We start from the raw sequence: 17,619 nt of genomic DNA on the forward strand, positions 1-17,619 counted from the left end.
TTGAGGTTGGGGACATGTACCTGTGTGGAGTTGGGTCTATTATGGGTTGAGGTTGGGGACATGTACCTGTGTGGAGTTGGGTCTATTATGGGTTGAGGTTGTGGACATGTTCCTGTGTGGAGTTGGGTCTATTATGGGTTGAGGTTGTGGACATGTTCCTGTGTGGAGTTGGGTCTATTATGGGTTGAGGTTGGGGACATGTACCTGTGTGGAGTTGGGTCTATTATGGGTTGAGGTTGGGGACATGTACCTGTGTGGAGTTGGGTCTATTATGGGTTGAGGTTGGGGACATGTACCTGTGTGCAGTGTGGAGTTGACGATGTCTCTGTGCACTGGGCTGCCCCGCCCACTCTTCCCGGGTCACGTGGTGCGGAGCCGGACTGGCCGCGCTGCTGCTGTAAGATGGCGGCCGTGTTACCCGAGAGCAGGGCGCTGACTTACTGCCTCTACAAATGGTCCAGCTACTCCTCCATCTACGTCCCCGAGTGAGTGCTCGCTAACGTTTTTTAAAATGTGATTGTATATGTACAGTTTTTGCATTCCTGGCCACTTCTCTTCCCCCGGGGGCTGTGGATCGGCTATCTTCCGTTTTTTGCTGCTCACCTCCAGCGGGGCCCGGGCTGGGCCGGTGGAGCCTCGGGCTCGCGTAACGCCACAAGCGGCTTTGGCTTTCACCTTTCCCGGATTGCGAGGGAGTTGGTGGCGGGAGGAGAGACAATGATTTTTTTTTGTGTGTAATTCGATCTCCTGAAAAAGTCTTCAGTTTTTCATACTTTTAATTTGTAAAAGTCAGTTTCTGGTGTTTGTAATTTGTTTGAATGTGAAGTTGGGTGTGCAGCCTGCTGTTTGTGGTGTGGTGTGGTGTGATGTGCAGCCTGTATTTATGGTTTTCTCCCACCCCCAGATTCATTAAACAGCTGCCCCCACCCCCCCTCCAAAAGAAAATGTGCAGTGATTTTTCACAAAGCCTAAGCGTTTCTGGTGGTTCCCCACCCACCCACTTTCCTTGTGTCAGCAATAGATCTGGAAATCCCTGCACACCTTCCCACCTCCAGTTTCACCCAGCTGCTGTAGTAACGGTGTCTGATGCAAAGCAACAGGCAGCTCTTTGAAAATGATTTACTGTAGTCGCATTCGCAAACGGATTAAAAAAAAAGTAACTAACGTGCATTTATCTAGTGCCCTATCGTGGGTCTGGAAGTGCTTAACACTCAAGTGAAAGTGTTTTGTGCACAGTTGAACTTGTCTGTTTCTCGTCACTTAAACAAAGAAAGGAATTGGCACCTGATCCTGGAATTGGTAACAATTTGTTTTATTTTACAGCTGTGTAGGTAGCTATTCTGAATCTGAGTAATTTGTTTTTTTCTAATGGGGTTTAAAAATTGCTGGTTTACAACCTTTTGTAGTCGGCATTGTAACCAAAATTTATAACAGGCTGGTTTCAGTATTGAGAGCAATTGCAGATACTTTCGTTGATGTAGCTGTGTCCAGGAACTTGCTCACAGTCCTTTCAATGGGATGTTGCAAAACTCAAAAGCTTGCTGTTGATACTAATGTTTACATATGGTCTTTGCAATGTGTCAAGTACTGTACTGCAAATATAATCAACCACGTCAAATATTTCGGCATGTTGGATACACTGCTTGCAGCAAATAAAACCAGCACACTACTGTCAAAATTGGGAATGTCGGATACACTGCTTCTTGCAGCAACTAAAACCAGCAGACTACTGTCAAATACAGATTTTAAAATTATGTGGTAGGTGATTGCTGTTTCATTAATTTAATAAAATCTGAACTTGAACTAGTTAGCTCCCATCTTTGCTTTTGGTGTGATTGCTGTAAACTTTGTGTATGTGGTCCATAGCTAAAGCTCAGCAATAGACAGCACCTAGCTGAAATATCCCAATTATGTTCATGAACCATTTTTTCCAAACCTGCATGATCCAGAAGTAAAATTTGTTTTGTGGTTCAATATAAATGAATAAATTAACAACAATACTGCCTCACTTTGTCTCCTAATATTTTTTCTCATTTAACCATCTACTGTTCTCTAGCCAAGCACTTCATAGATTGTTCTATTCTTTTTTTCTTTTCCCTTTTTCTTCTTCTGTTACTTTTTAAAAATGTTGTTCATCTGTAATATTGAATGGTCTTGAGCAACAGTTTTAGACCTAAAATGTTGACTGAGTTCTGTTTCGCTAGATGCTGTCTAACCTGAGTATTTCCTAGCCTTTTCTGTTATTTTCACAAATGAATTGTCTGATTGATCGTGGCCAATGTTTGTATCATCTATGTGCGACGCAACTGTTGTGTGTTACTGGTAGTATAATTGAACACAATTGCACTTGAACAATTGAGCAAAACTGTGCTCATCAGTATTCTGTGAACAGTTTGGTTGTGCTGTCCTTTTTAGATGGCTTCTACCTTTGTGCTGGTGTAAATGAAATTAGCACATTATTGTCAAATACAGATTTAAAAATTATGTGGAGGGTGTTTGCTGTTTCAATAATTTAAATAACAGCTGAACTCAAGTTGGCTCATGGCTTCACAGTTGGTGTGATTGCTGTAAACTTTTTGTATGTTTCTTGAATAGCTTTTTGGTGAGTTAGTTCTGGAAAGCACTCCTGTTGTGTATTAATTGTACTGTGCTAATTGTTAAACATTAAAGGCATTCACTATGTTGCAACAGTTAAAGGCTACTGTGCAACTTTTGCTAGTCTCGGTTGTAGCAAGTACCTCCTAGGTTAACTCTATTTGTCTTATTTACCTGGCTTTGTTGACTTTTTTTTCTTTGTGGAAATAGTATTTATTATAACTGATGGGCAGCTTTGCGATTCCTCATTCAAGTAACTACATCAATTCTATGCGATAGTCAGTGGTTCATGCAGAAAATAACCCATTCAATAATGGTGGTGTAGTTCTAAAGAACTATGTGCTTCAAATATGTTATCTTGGCTTTTACAATTGCACCAATAAGTATCTGAAAAAGAAAAGAAAGGATAACATTGCTGTTGGGACCTTTCATTTGATGAGGGTCCCATCGACAATGCTAGCCTCTCTCTCAGATGATCTGTATATTTCCAGCATTTTATTTTCTGCCATTCTGATCATTTTATGCTAGAGTCATAATTGCTTTTGAAATTTATACAGCTGTCATAGAAAGCAATAAATTACATACTTTTACCTAGGGCCTTGTTACAAACTTTCCACACCTACGATCAAATATGTGAGTAATGAAAGAAAGAGCCTGCATTTTTTTGAGCCTTATTTAAGATCAGAAATGTCGCAAAGTGCTTCACATCCAATGAATTACTTTGTGGAGCAATTACTATTAGTGGTCATCATTTTGCACGCAGCAACATCCGACAGAGAACAACGATCTGTCGACTTCTTTGGTGTAGGTTGAGAGAAGTTGCTTCAGTGTTAATTCAAATAATGCCATGGGTTTGTCACTGCCCAATGCTATCGTTGCAATCGATATGTGTTTATATAAATGCATAATGTTGAAAGTAACCATTCCCAGTGATACCTGCCCCAAATAAGTGGTGTTCCTTGGAAGTAATTAAATATGTTGTACAAATATTCTCCCAAATGTTGCTGTAGGATGATTTGATTTGTTATTTAATTTATGCCTGTCAATCATTGTGTGGTGCCTCTTTGCTCAAAACCAAGTGGATATTTACAAACAAAGTCCACAATGCACAACAAAACTGGCAGCAAACAAATGCAGACTGGCATATCCAACATTCATTCCTCAGTTTAAAATAAAAACAGATAATATTGAATAGCAATGGAGAAAATGTCTCAAATTGAATGTTTTAAGTGTTGCACGATTGAAAATTTGCATAATAGGAATGTTATTGGAGAATCCAAGGTGATGTGACAAGACCCAGAGTACAGGATACCACCAAAGATAGAGAGTAAAAGATGAGACAAAATAAAGCTTAGATTTTCAAAATCTGAGGTTTGTTGGAGGAAGGGAAGACAGTGGGAGATGAAGATTCCACAGTTGTAAGATTCTGGAACAGGAGACAGCAATGACACTTGATTTCAAAACTATTGCATTAAGAGCACTTGTGCATCGCTTATTTGGCATGTCTCGAAGCCCCTCGTTGCCATTACATTACTTGTTTGAAGTGACAACATGTGCATAAACAAGGTCTCAAACAGCAAATGAGATGAATAACCTAAGGAAGGACACCAGGAGAGCTGGTGTTCCTCTTGAAGTAATACCATGTGCAGTTTTATATTGAGCTGAGCAGTCTGATGGGGTCGATGTTTAATATGTCACCTGAAAGGTGGCACTGTCGATAGTGCAGCTTTTCCTCAATCCTGTGTTGAAAGGTCAGCCTCGGGTTTGTGCTCAGGCTTTGGAGTGATGCTTGGAACTTTCGACCTTCTGATTCAGCTGGTAGTTGGTTCCACCTGCTGACATTAAGGCTGGACAACATATCTGCAGGTTAGAAGAAATGAGCAGTATCCAGAAGCTAGAATATTATTCATCATAGTACAGTAGTGCTGATGAAAGGGTTGTGAGGGAGAAATTGTCAACTGAATGTTGAGTTTTTTTTTTCTTGTAGTAGAACATAGTACTATTGGTACGTCTACAGTCAAATCGTGGAGGCTTGAATAGACCTGCTTTCTGATATGCTGCCATGTGAGTGGAGAGGGAGATAAACCCTGCCAACTGACCGAGATGTCTGGGAATGGTTTGGAGATCAGGAGTGGTCATGGTCGATTTGTAAGTGGGAGGTTGATACTGCAGTAAGTCATGACTCGATTGCTTCTGATTTTTCAACATCAACAACTAATTTATATGTGAATACAAAGGCGAAATACTGCAGATGCTGGAAATTTGAAATATAAGCAGAAAATGCTGGAAATACTCAGCAGGTCAGGCAGCATCTGTGGAGAGAGAAACAGATTTAACGTTTCAGGTTGATGACCTTTCATCGGAACTTGAAAATGTTAGAGATGTAACAGGTTTTCAGCAAGTACCGGGGAAAGTGGGCGGGGGATGGGGGGGGAGGAGGGAGAAAGAGAATTAAAAGGAAGGATTGAGATCAAGTGAAGGCAGGAGTGATTAAATGACAAAAGGGATAATGGTGAAAATTTGTATAAAGTCTTTAACATTGGAAAATGTCTCAACAGTTCGTGAGAGCATAATCTGACATTTTCCTCAAGACACTTGGTCCTAAGTTTTCACTTGGTTCACGTATTTAAACAAAAACTAGCACAATACTAAGCTATTTCTATCTGTTTTAATATGTAGTAATGAATAACTCTTCCCGTGCTGTACTGCAAACTGAGGATACTAGACTGATGAGAACTTGACCTAAGGCAAATAAATCTGAAGAGTAGATAAGTTGTCATTAACCTTTGGGTGCAGCATACAATACTGTTTCCTTGTTTCCGACTGCATTTTTTCCCCACTGTAATAGGCTTATGGGAATAATGTGAGTATTATATAAGTGGTTCAAAATGGAATGTATTTATTAAGTTAATGCAGTGTAATTGTCCATGGAAATGCTTTTTTTCTTCCTAGGCCAATAAAACTTTTACATGTGCAATGCAAGAATATGAAAGTACGTGCACATAACTAGTGAATTAAGTGGTGCAATACTTGTAGCCTCATTTTTGTAACTCTCATCCAATTTAAATAATTTGCACTAGCCTAGTAATTATTAGCTCGAGTTTGAAATAGCAAGTTTGGATGAATTTTGGATTAGCTTTTTAGTTGTAGTGTTCAGATTTGTTTCTTGGTGTGTCTCTGTGTGGGTGATGAGAAAGACTGCAAGCTTCTTGTTGTTGGACGATATGCTTTCTCTGTGTCAGATTTGAACTGAGCTTCTGAGGTGAAAGGGCTTCATCCTGACCTACACTGCCAAGTTCTTGGAAACTTTTTTGGTCATGCTGCCACTGGTTCTCTTCATTTGAATCTGAAGGATAGCGATGTTAAGTGATCATCGAATAGTAAAGCACAGAAGGAAGCCATTTGGCCATAGAGTCTGCGTTGGCTCTTTCCAAAATCTAGTATGTAAAATTCTTCAATTGTCAATTTTTTTGCTTTGGTTATTGAGGTTGTGACAGGCCTGACACCACCATCCCTTTACTGTTGTCAGCTTGCATAATAGCCAATTTCTTGTATCTAGGTTTGCTAACTATACATTACAAAATTGCAAGATGGTTCCAGATGAGGATCATAGAATCATAGAAATTTATAGCACAGAAGGGAGCCATTCAGCACATCATGTCCGCGCCGGCTGACAAAGAGCTATCCAGCCTGATCCCACTTTCCAGCTCTTGGTCCGTAGCCCTATAGGTTACGGCACTTCAAGTGCACATCCAAGTACTTTTTAAATGCTGTGAGGGTTTTTGCCTCTCCCACACTTTCAGGCAGCGAGTTCCAGACCCTCACCAGCCTCTGGGTGAAAAGATTTCTCCTGAAATCCCTACAAAACCGACCAATTACTTTAAATCTATGCCCCCTGATTGTTGTCCCCTCTGCTAAGGGGAATAGGTTCATCCTATCCACTCTATCCAGGCCCCTCATAATTTTATACAACTTGATTAAGACTCCCCACAGCCTCCTCTGTTCCAAATAAAACAATCCCAGCCTATCCAATCTTTCCTCATAGCTAAAATTCTCCAGTTGAGGCAACATCCTCGTAAATCTCCTCTGTACCCTCTCTAGAGCAATCACATCTTTCCTGTAATGTGGTGACCAGAACGCCACACAGTACTTTATGTATTCCCTTGCCTTGTTAGTCCTCCCCAAATGCATTACATAGAAACATAGAAAATAGGTGCAGGAGTAGGCCATTTGGCCCTTCGAGCCTGCACCAGCATTCAATGAGTTCATGGCTGAACATGCAACTTCAGTACCCCATTCCTGCTTTCTCGCCATACCCCTTGATCCCCCTTGTAGTAAGGACTACATCTAACTCCTTTTTGAATATATTTAGTGAATTGGCCTCAACAACGTTGGTAGAGAATTCCACAGGTTCACCACTCTCTGGGTGAAGAATTTTCTCCTCATCTTGGTCCTAAATGGCTTACCCCTTATCCTTAGGCTGTGACCCCTGGTTCTGGACTTCCCCAACATTGGAAACATTCTTTCTGCATCTACCCTGTCTAAACCCATCAGAATTTATCTCACACTTCTATGACCTAGCTAATGCATTATACAGTTCAAGCATAACCTCCCTGTTTTTATATTCTATGCCTCGGCTGAGAAAGATAAGTATCCTGTATGCCTTCTTAACCACCTTATCTACCTGTCCTGCTATCTTTAGGGATCTGTGGACATGCACTCCAACGTCCTTCTGTTCCTTTACACTTCAGTATCCTACCATTTATTGTGTATTCCCTTGCCTTGTTAGTCCTCCCCAAATGCATTACCTCACACTGCTCCGGATTGAATTCCATTTGCCACTGTTCTGCCCACCTGACCAGTCTATTGATATCTTCCCGCAGTCTCTAACTTTCTTCTTCATCATCAACCACACGGCCAATTTTTGTATCCTCTGCAAACTTCTTAATCATATGCACTACATTCAAGTCTAAGTCATTGATATATACCACAAAAAGCAAGGGACTAGTACTGAGCCCTGCGGAACCCCACTGGAAACAGCCTTCCAGTCACAACCCATCGACCATTACCCTTTGGTTTCTGTCTCTGAGCCAATTTTGGGTCCAACTTGCCACTTTGCCTTGGATCCCATGTGTTTTTTACTTTCGTGACCAGTCTGCCATGTGGGACCTTATCAAAAGCCTTGCTAAAATCCATACTACATCAAACGCACTACCCTCTTTGACACTCCTTGTTACCCCCTCAAAAAATTCAGTCAAGTTAGGCAGACATGACATTCCCTTAACAAATCCATGCTGACTGTCCTTGACTAATCTGTGTCTTTCTAAATGAAGATGTATCCTGTCTCTCAGAAATTTTTTCAATAATTTTCCCATGACTGGGTTTAAAGGCTGACTGGCCTGTAATTACTCAGTCCATCCCTTTCTCTAAGGATGACTGGCCCATTTAGTTCGTCCATCCAGTGAGCTGCTACAGTTTCCCCCATTTCAGTATCCAATTGTTCCTTAGGATTCCCAGATTTTAAAACATTTCGCTACTCTTCTTGGAGACTATTCCACATGTTGACTACTTAATGTTCCCACATTGCAACAGTGACTACACTCCATAAGTACTTAATTGGCTGCAAAGCGCTTTGGGATGTCCGATGGTCGTGAAAGATGCTATGTAAATGCAAGTCTTTTTACTCAGTGAAGCAAAATTTCTAGTCATCAGTCCAAAATTTATCTTTTATTAGCTTGAATATGTCCCTGGATTTTGCTCTTGTAATTCAAATTAAATAATAATTGGGATTTATCTTTGCTATTATTTCCCCATGTACATTACATTACTGCACATTAAATATTGTCTGCCAATGCTTCTCCCACTTAACGTATTTTATCCAACTCGATCTGTAATTTGTGAACTGATTTCACTTCTAGTTTGGTATCCTTTGCAAATTTGAGCATTTTGCATTGAGTATCTGAATCCAAGTCACTTGCATAAATTCAATAGTCGTGATTCAAAATCCAGGCCACTTAGTACTTTCCTCCCCAGTCCTTTCTGACTTCTACAGGTTGTACCTCTCCAGTCTGGGACTCTTTAGTCCAGCAACATCCCTGGTCCGGCATCATTCCTGGCAGGGGGTTGCGACCCGCGCTGTGTCCTGGGGCTGGCTGCTGCTCCTCTTCCCGCTGCCTCTGGTGTTCCCTCCTTGGTTGGGTCGGCGTGGAGAGGGAGAGGAGCGTGGCGGCTGACTGAGGCGCTGAAGCTTGGCCTGAGAAATGTTGCGCAGTAGGCTTCTGCGCATGCGCAGTACATGGCCGGGTCGTTGTCAGCAGCACCCGGTAAGTCTAGGATATTGCTGACAACGTTGGGGTCAGTGTGACCTTCCTAGGTCTCGCAAATTCTCTGGTCTGGCACCGGTTAGGTCCCAACGATGCTGGACTGGAGAGGAACAACTGTATTATGAATTCATGTTTCTTTTTATCCATTCTTGAGAGTCACCTTAAATCCCTAAAGTTTGAATTTAATAGCCCATTGTGTGGAATTTTGTCCAATGTTTTTGAAAATCCAGGCACATCATGTAGGGCTTTCCACAATCCACTTGGGTTTTTGAAGTTGGTGAGGCTGGATCGTCCTGTTCTGAATCTATACTGAACGCTGTCTATTAGCTTACATTGTAATCCTCCAGTATTCTCTGTATTGATTTCATTATTTTACATGGAATGGAAGTAATACTAATGGGTCTGCAGTTGTATGTCTGTTTTGTCCTGCTTTTTGAACATGGACTGTTCCAGTCTACTGGTACTTATCCAGTGTTTAGTGACTTCGATTATGAATGACTGATCTCCTCCCAGGTCTCTTTGAAGACTCTGGGATTAAAACCATGCATAACTGGATACTTATTTACTTTTTGAGCCCTTTGAACCTTTTCTATTTCATTTAATTTATCTTGAAATCATTGATTTTTACCTAGATTATTTCTGTTAGATGCGGGTATGTTACTAGCTTTGATCATCAGGATTGCCCAATTTTAAATGTATGAGGTTGTGGAATTGAAAATTAGTCAGTTTCATAAATTGGCCAGATTAAAATTGTCCACAATTATTGTCACGTTAGGAAAAGATGGTGTTGTTTTTATATGCTGCACAGAGCAACAGGTTTGACCTTTTGACTATAGTATGTAAGGAGTGCGTTTGATTTTTACATTGTGGACTGGTACTGTAAGTGTAGGTGTGGAATTTGTGGCTTTTACTCGTATTTAATGGAAGAAGAAAATGAGAAAACTGCAGAGTTAACTTGGTGTGCTCGGTCCAGCAGTGAGTGAAAGATGTGGTTTAAATAAAAGTTGCATTTTTGAATCACAATTTTGATATTTTTAAAATATGGGAAAGGCTCAAAATAGCATACTGGAACAAATGAAAAATACGAGCTTGGCAATTCAATAAAAAAACATTTTAGCAAATAGTTATTTGGGTTAGAGTAGCTGTAATTGAAATTCATTATCTGACAAGTGCTTGGGTACTGTTGGTTTCGAATGGTGATACAGGTACGCAGCTGGTGGAAGTCTTGAGCTAAGGGAAATGAAGTACGCTTGATGGACATTAGTGATGGAAGTAGCTGTCAACTGAGCATTTAGGATGTGATTCTCGTGTGTGAGTATATTTTTGCATAGTTTCTCAGTATGGGTGTGCAGCAAACGTAAGCCTGTGGAAAGAGTTCTAAGGTTGCTGTTCAGAATAAGTTTATGGGTGGGGACTTTGTTACTTGTCCTTCTGAGACTGGAAACATATGACGAAAGCTCTTTTGAATTTTGTGTGTGCGCACAGGTGAGGGCAAGGACCGACCCTCCAGTTTATCGAACTTTAGCTGCTCACATAGGATTTGCTCAGATGGGTTAACTCCATCATCATCAGGGGTAGGTACATGATATCCATAAGTAAGTATTACATAAATTCTTTACTGTCCAGTATGCACAACAACAACTTGCATTTATATAGCACCTTTAATGCAGTGAAACGTTTTGAAGCACTTCTTCACAGGAGCGTTATCAAACAAAATTTGACATCGAGCCACGAGGTTTTCGGACAAGTGACCAAAAGCTTGCAAAAAGAGGTAGGTTTTAAGGAGCGTCTTAAAGGAGGAGAGAGAAGTAGAGAGATGAAGATGTTGGGGATTGAATTCCAGAGCTTGGGCAGCTGAGGGCACAGCCGCCAATGGTGGAGCAGTTAAAATTAGGGATGGTCAATAGGACAGAATTGGAGGAGTGCAGAGATCTTGAAGGCTTGTAGAGCTGGAGGAGGTTGCAGTATGGGTGTGGATTGTGTATGAATGGGGAAAAAAACTGCCCCAATTATAAGTGCAGGTTTCTTGAGTTAGTCTTACCCAAGTGTATTCAAACTGTGGTCTGTCATTGAGGTGCACCCCCACCCTCGCCAACCCAGTACCTGAAGCCCAGGTAATTTGGTTATTCTTGTGCTTGTATTTATTTGCTGCTTTGTTCTGTTTGAATGTTGTGTGCCTTGTAGTTTGGAAGATGCACTTGTATTGTTGCCTCAATTTGCAACAGATCCTAAATCAGAATATTTGCATGTATTTGGTCTCGGCAACCTGAGACACACGACAATTCATCAGAAAATGAATGTAAACTTTATACTAGGCTGCTGAGGCTCCATTGTATGTATTTAAGTAGTTTGGAGAAAAAAAAGCACTTGGACCCTTTGTGTAACTGATAACCAAGCAGTTTTATGGCTTCTTCAAAGCAGGACTTATCACTGATTTGTGGTGCTCTTTGAAAAAGAGTAATAAGGTGATACATTTATATACAAAGTTCAGTTTGAGACAGCTAGTTTTGTGTGTTGCTTGTTTAATATAAGATAGCCATGAGTGATCAGAAAAGTTAAAACATTCACATGGATCAGCTGGCTAGGGCATGCATGAAAGGAATATCAATAACCCAGAGTTTAACCTCTGGGATTTGTTCATATTTAAAAAAAACAGTTGGGAACTGGGCGATGCAGTGACTTCGACCCTGACTTTTTATCTCTGGGACCTGGGTTCAAATCCAACCAGACAGATGAAGGTCTCGTGCGTTTGGGCAGTGTCAGTACAATTCCTACCGAGCATAATGCAGCCTCTAATGCAACATTAATTGGCCAAACAGTAAGGGATACTGTTCTATGTTGGGGGCTGAATAGATGGAAATTTACTTTGCAATTAGCTACATTTGCCTGGCAGTGCGTGAGTGACATGGGTGTCTAAGAAACTAAGTGGTCTGTTCCCACCCTCCACTCATCTCCCTCCTCTTGGTGGCAAGAAAGAGAGAAAAGAAGAAAACAATTTTTTTTGTCTTTTAAAGATAAGTGCTTTTGTTCATTGTTTTCTGGACAAAGGATTGGGCAACACTGATACATCGTTAGTGTTGGGACATTACAGATCTTCAACTGAGTTGCAGGTACAGGATCTTGAATGTTTAAAAAAAATAAGTTATTACCCTTCGAGTTATTCATAGAAGACAAACAGAACAATCCACCTGGTTAGTATAAATTTTCAGGTTCTAATTTCCTGCGGGATTAAACTAATGCAAAAAGCAGCTAAAGTAATACTGACTTTGCAGCAGTCACTCTAAACTCAACTGATGAGGAGGAGGGAGTCACGCAGATCAGCAGATCTGAACTGAATTTGAGTGACCATTCTTTCTAAGTGTAAACCAGGATCTAATGAAGTGTCAGTTTGTACTTCTGTTGTTTAAAGGCTATTGTCTAACGGTCACTGGGACAACATGGCCATGCCTGAATTCAAATAGACTTGAAAACCCAATTTGGGCTGGACACATACGATCTCAACCTGAGAATGTGTAAACAAGGGTTGCGAAAGTGGTAGATGGATAGAGAAGGTGGCAAAAGGATGGAGATAGGGAATCATGGGAAAATAGCAGACAACTGCAGAATCATCAGAAAAAAAAGGGGTTCCCAAGAGTTGAAGTTGAGGTTAGACATGGGTCATGAGAAAGCCCAAGGGAGCACAAAGAAAGAAAGCAATCCTAGATAGGAAGGGAAAAGTAATAGCTTCTACTGATAAGGAGGAAGGGAAACTAATTGGGTTCTTTACTAATAAGGGAAGACAGTGTAGCAAAGCTATAACTAACCTGACCTGACACCAGCCCTAATTGGGAGACTTTCTTGCCTGCCATTGGACGTACGTCGTTTGGGGGGGGAAGAAGAGAGAGGGGAGAGGCAGAAAGGGATTGGATAGACCAAGTGCTAATCAAATGTGTTCTGTTTTGAAAATGTATATCTACTGTGCTTTTCGCGCTGAAAAGGGCTTGTCCAGGGGAAGGTAAACAGGCTCTGATTGAGAGTGTCCCTTTGTCTTTACAAGTCCCGGCCGGAGAATCTTCAATCAAGGTCTTTTACAGAAAAGGCAAAGAGGTGTTCGCGTCAGTGTATTCGCTGAAACAGATTGAGGGAAAAAGAATCCGTATTAACAAGCCAGTTGAGCTGAATGTTAAACATAAATGAAAGCAGCAGCCAAATGTTTGTGAAGTGAGCAGGATAGTTAAGCAATGGTTGGGGACAGAAAATGATAAAGGAAAGGGGGCTGGGGGAAAGACTTAAAACAAAAAACAGAAAGTTGGCAAATTCATGGAGTATGTGATGGATGAAGAGAGTCTGATTAACTTTTTTTTTCTTCAGTTAAGGTTGAGAATACAGATCTAATGGCATTTTATATTGCTGTGTACTTTGCACTGCTTGCATTAGTCACTCTTTACAAGCCAAAGATAAAACCCAATCCTGAACTTCTAATTGGAGCTTCTCATCTAGACAGCTCGTTGAGGCAAAGGAACTTTCATAAAGCAAATATTTTTTGTACTTGTTACTATTTAAGGTTTAGATTAAACTTCTCTTGAACCATTTAGGAAAATATGTTAATGTAAATCTGCTAATAGATGCTTTGGGTGCAAATTATTCAAATCCGTTCATATAATTGGTTAGCTGGAAAGTTTAAACAAGTTATGTGTCTTTACTTTGAGAGACTCCTACATAATCCCAATATAGAGTTTATTGAAGAAGTAAAGCAAGGTACAGGTATTCTCTAACAGGTCGGAGTGGGTCAGACCTGTTGACTTGGAATGATTTCAGAGTAGTTTGTTAAATAGATTTGATCTTTTTCTTCTGGTCTGCACGAGATTACTGTTCTCCCAGGATGGAGTTGCCTTCAGGCACTGCTACACACAGCCATGCTAAACCTGAAGGCAGCTGATAACTGACATCAGGGCAGGCACCTCGAAGTAGGTTTCTGATAGGTTAGAGGCATTACTATTGCTAAAATTACAGTGACAAGTGGAGCCTAAATTTTGGATTAGTTTAAGCTCATGGTTGCTACTGTGAACTTGTCTTCAAGTAGCATTTTTAATCTCGAAAGATACGCCAAGGTGCTTCATCAATAAAGCAAGGCATGGACATTGAATTTTAGTAAAGTACTGAGAGATGCTTGAAGGCTTGGTTGAAGAGTTGGGTTTTAAGGAAACTGTTAAAGGCAGTGTGAGCAGTTTAAAGACAGAGTTGGGGAGGGAAAGAGTTGCAGGAGAGTTGGGCCGTAATGGCTGATTATTCCGCCATTAATGCTGGAAAGGGAGGTTTGCACAGAAGGCCAGAGTCAAAGGACTGTAGTGCACAGGGATGTAAGGCTAGAGGAGGTTGCAGAGGTAGTGATGGGGTGAGGCAGTGAAGAAGTTTATTGATCAGAACGGGGGTTTTAAGTTTGATGCTTTGGGGGCAGGTGTCTGCCAGTCGCTCAGTGGGTAGCACTCTCGCCTCTGACTCAAAGTTGTGGGTTCAAGTCCCACTCCAGAGACTTGAGCACACAAAATCTAGGCTCACACTCCAGCGCAGTACTGAGCGAGTGCTGCACCGCCGGAGGTGCTGTCTTTCGGATGAGATGTTAAACTGAAGCCCCGTCTGCCATCTCGGGTGGATGCAAAAGATCCCGTGACACTATTTCGAAAAAGAGTAGGGGAGTTCTCCTTGGTGTCCTGGTCAGGAGTTATACCTCAATCAACATAACAAAAAACGATTATCTGGTCATTATCACATTGCTGTTTGTGGAAGTTTGCTGTGTGCAAATTGGCTGCTGTGTTCCCTACATGGCAACAGTGACTGCACTTCAAAAATATTTCATTGGCTGTAAAGTGCTTTGGGATGTCCGGTTGTCGTGAAAGGCACTCTGTAAATGCAAGACTCTTATTTTTCCCCAGGGAATTCATGTAGGCGAGCATGGATGGGATGATGAGCCAGCAGTGCTTAATGTGGGACCGGATATAACAATTGAGTTTCTGGAGAGTGAAAATTAGTAGGTTGAAGAGGAGAGTGTTTGTTGGTTAAGGGTTTTGACAGTGGTGGAAGGGAGGTAGAGTCACTAGCTTGGAAAGCTTGCTCACAACAAAGGCAAGAGATTCTTCTAATGCAGTTGTTGCAGGTATCTTAGTTATTTTTAGGAAGATTGTGAAAGGGCTTTTAACAGGACAAGATATTGAAGAGCTCACTTCTGAAGGTGAAAGTATTTATTTATTACAGTTAGATTTATTTTCAAAATGAAAAAGTCTGTGTAGATATTCATTGTTACTATTAAATTGTGACAGCAGCAATTTGAGATATTGCTCAATTTCCATTTGATGCTTTGGGGCAGGTGTCTGCCAGTCGCTCAGTGGGTAGCACAACTTGAGTTTTTATAAAATAGTATGTTAATTTTCAAGCAAGTTGTTAACAGTTCTGTCTTTAAGAGCACACTTTCATAGTGCTTATTTCAGATGCAATAAATCTGGAACATATTTTTGCAAACAAATGCAAGGTAGTTCACATTGGAAGTAATGAGGCATGCATGTCGTAGAACTTGCTAAAGAGGAAGTTGACTGACATACGGGTGTTATTGGACCTATTACTTGCCATTCCGAAGCTGTGAGAGGGAATCATAAAGTGAGTATGGAGGATATAATATTGCTAACCCATTTGCATTTGTATCTCCAGGATGCATGTAGAATCTTGCGCTGTACTGGTCAAGTGGCAAGTTGAATTCTCCATGCAGTTCTAGTGTTTGATATTTGGGAGTTTAAAATAGCGATGCTGATCCCTCCTGTTTGATGTATCAAGGGGTGAGGCATGATTAGGTAAGTTGCTATTCTTGAACTTCAACATGAAGCATCTAAGAGATAGCCATGGAGGTATTTAAGCCACCTAAGGCACAGCAAAAGTAAACATGGAACAATACTTTCAGATCGACCAAGCAAGGGAGCATAGATAGAGGCTTATGAAGGAGGGGGTTAGGGTGGATGTTAAAATATTTCTCCACACAAGATGATTAACAGTTGCAATGGTTTACGAGGAATGGTGGTTGAGGTCAAGATCCCGATTCCTTTACTAAACAACTGGAGTGGGGAGGCTACAGCTTTTTTTTGGCAGAAAGCGATCAATTTGACCATGGGGACTTTTTGTTCCAAAACAATCTTGTGATTTAGTGCTTTAGAAAGAAGTCCCTTTATTTAACATAGTCTTTTGAAGTTGGGTTTGAATTTGGGATCTGATTGGATGTAGAGATTCTGCTTATCACAATACTTAAGTCTTCTCGAAGCAGTTGTATTTCAGAAAAATAAATTAGCATCAATTGTAATATGTAAGAAAAATTGTCTTCAAAGAGTGTCACTTGGAAGTTTTTCTCAGTAGTTTTAATTAAAGTTACCCATGTCATTGTTAGCTGTTCAATTTGTCACCAAATGCCAAATGAACCATTGAAACAATTTGTCAGATCTTAGTTTATGAAAAGGAACACTTGCTTGTGTTCTCAAAGATTTTAGCAGTCTCGTAAGCTATCTAATGAGGACTATTTCAAATGCGAAGAGCAGTATTGCAAGATTTCACAATTGTGTATTGGTGGTGAAATTTTTGTCCCATGTCCACTGGAAGTGTCAAGAACACCCACCATTACAATAATTACAAAATGGTCAGTTTTATAGCGGTGATTGACCTTGAATGTTGGTCACAATATATCACGCCCCAGCTCTTGTTCAAATACTGTTGCAGGATCGTTTACCTGAACAGGTGCAGAGCTTCTGATGCAATAAAAGTTTGTTTTGTTGCGGTGGATATCCAAAAATTTGTAGTACAGATTGAACTTCCCTTATCCGGAACCCTCAGGACTTGGCCTGTTCTGGATAAGGGATTTTTCCGGATGAGGGGTGGTTCTGGATAAGGCATTTCTGGATAAGTGGGGGTTCAACCTGTACTGTACTAGAAATGTTAAGTGTGCAATACTAATTCGTAAATGTTCAACACTAGTGGTTAGTATGTGCGTGTACTTGCATTTATGTCTTGGAAGTGTATTGCTCCCAATATCCTAACGATCCCTTACGTGGTATTCCTATTTATTTGAGTCACTATCCTGGTTTTTCTATTATTTTTTCTCCTTCCCCTTTTCTGAATATTAAGACAGGACACATTTACCTTCAATCCTCTGAGGTTTGAAATTTAGATTTCAGCGCCAGTCTCAAGTCACGATGTCCACCACAATAAAACTTTACTGCATGGAGGCAGTTAAGAAAATAGCATCACAAGAAGCATTTTATTGGAGTCCTGATTAATGAAAGTCTTTAACCATTCAAACATGCTTATTTGCTTTTTGCAAAAGTCATGCTCCCACTGTCATTGCATTGATTTCTAAGTGTGCTGTTATCAGCCTTGACAACGGGTTGCTTTAGAAACATAGAAAATAGGTGCAGGAGTAGGCCATTTGGCCCTTCTAGCCTACACCGCCATTCAATGAGTTCATGGCTGAACATGCAACTTCAGTACCCCATTCCTGCTTTCTCGCCATACCCCTTGATCCCCCTAGTTGTAAGGACTTCATCTAACTCCTTTTTGAATATATTTAGTGAATTGGCCTCAACACTTTCTGTGGTAGAGAATTCCACAGGTTCACCACTCTCTGGGTGAAGAAATTTCTCCTCATCTCGGTCCTAAATGGCTTACCCCTTATCCTTAGACTGTGTCCCCT

At 40.8% G+C, this 17,619-nt stretch overlaps 1 protein-coding gene across 3 annotated transcripts in view; it reads left to right on the forward strand.

The window, feature by feature from the left end:
- Positions 1 to 399: 399 nt before the first annotated feature.
- Positions 400 to 17,619, forward strand: part of mkln1 (muskelin 1, intracellular mediator containing kelch motifs) — a 156,108-nt gene continuing 138,888 nt past the window's right edge. For all 3 annotated transcript variants that reach the window (XM_070897182.1, XM_070897183.1, XM_070897185.1), the window contains exon 1: positions 400 to 485. In XM_070897182.1, the coding sequence (XP_070753283.1) occupies positions 403 to 485 (83 nt within the window). In that variant the 5' untranslated portion in view covers positions 400 to 402. The remainder of the gene's footprint in view (positions 486 to 17,619) is intronic.

The sequence above is a fragment of the Pristiophorus japonicus genome, chromosome 13, assembly GCF_044704955.1.
Source record: "Pristiophorus japonicus isolate sPriJap1 chromosome 13, sPriJap1.hap1, whole genome shotgun sequence".
NCBI lineage: Eukaryota > Metazoa > Chordata > Chondrichthyes > Pristiophoridae > Pristiophorus > Pristiophorus japonicus.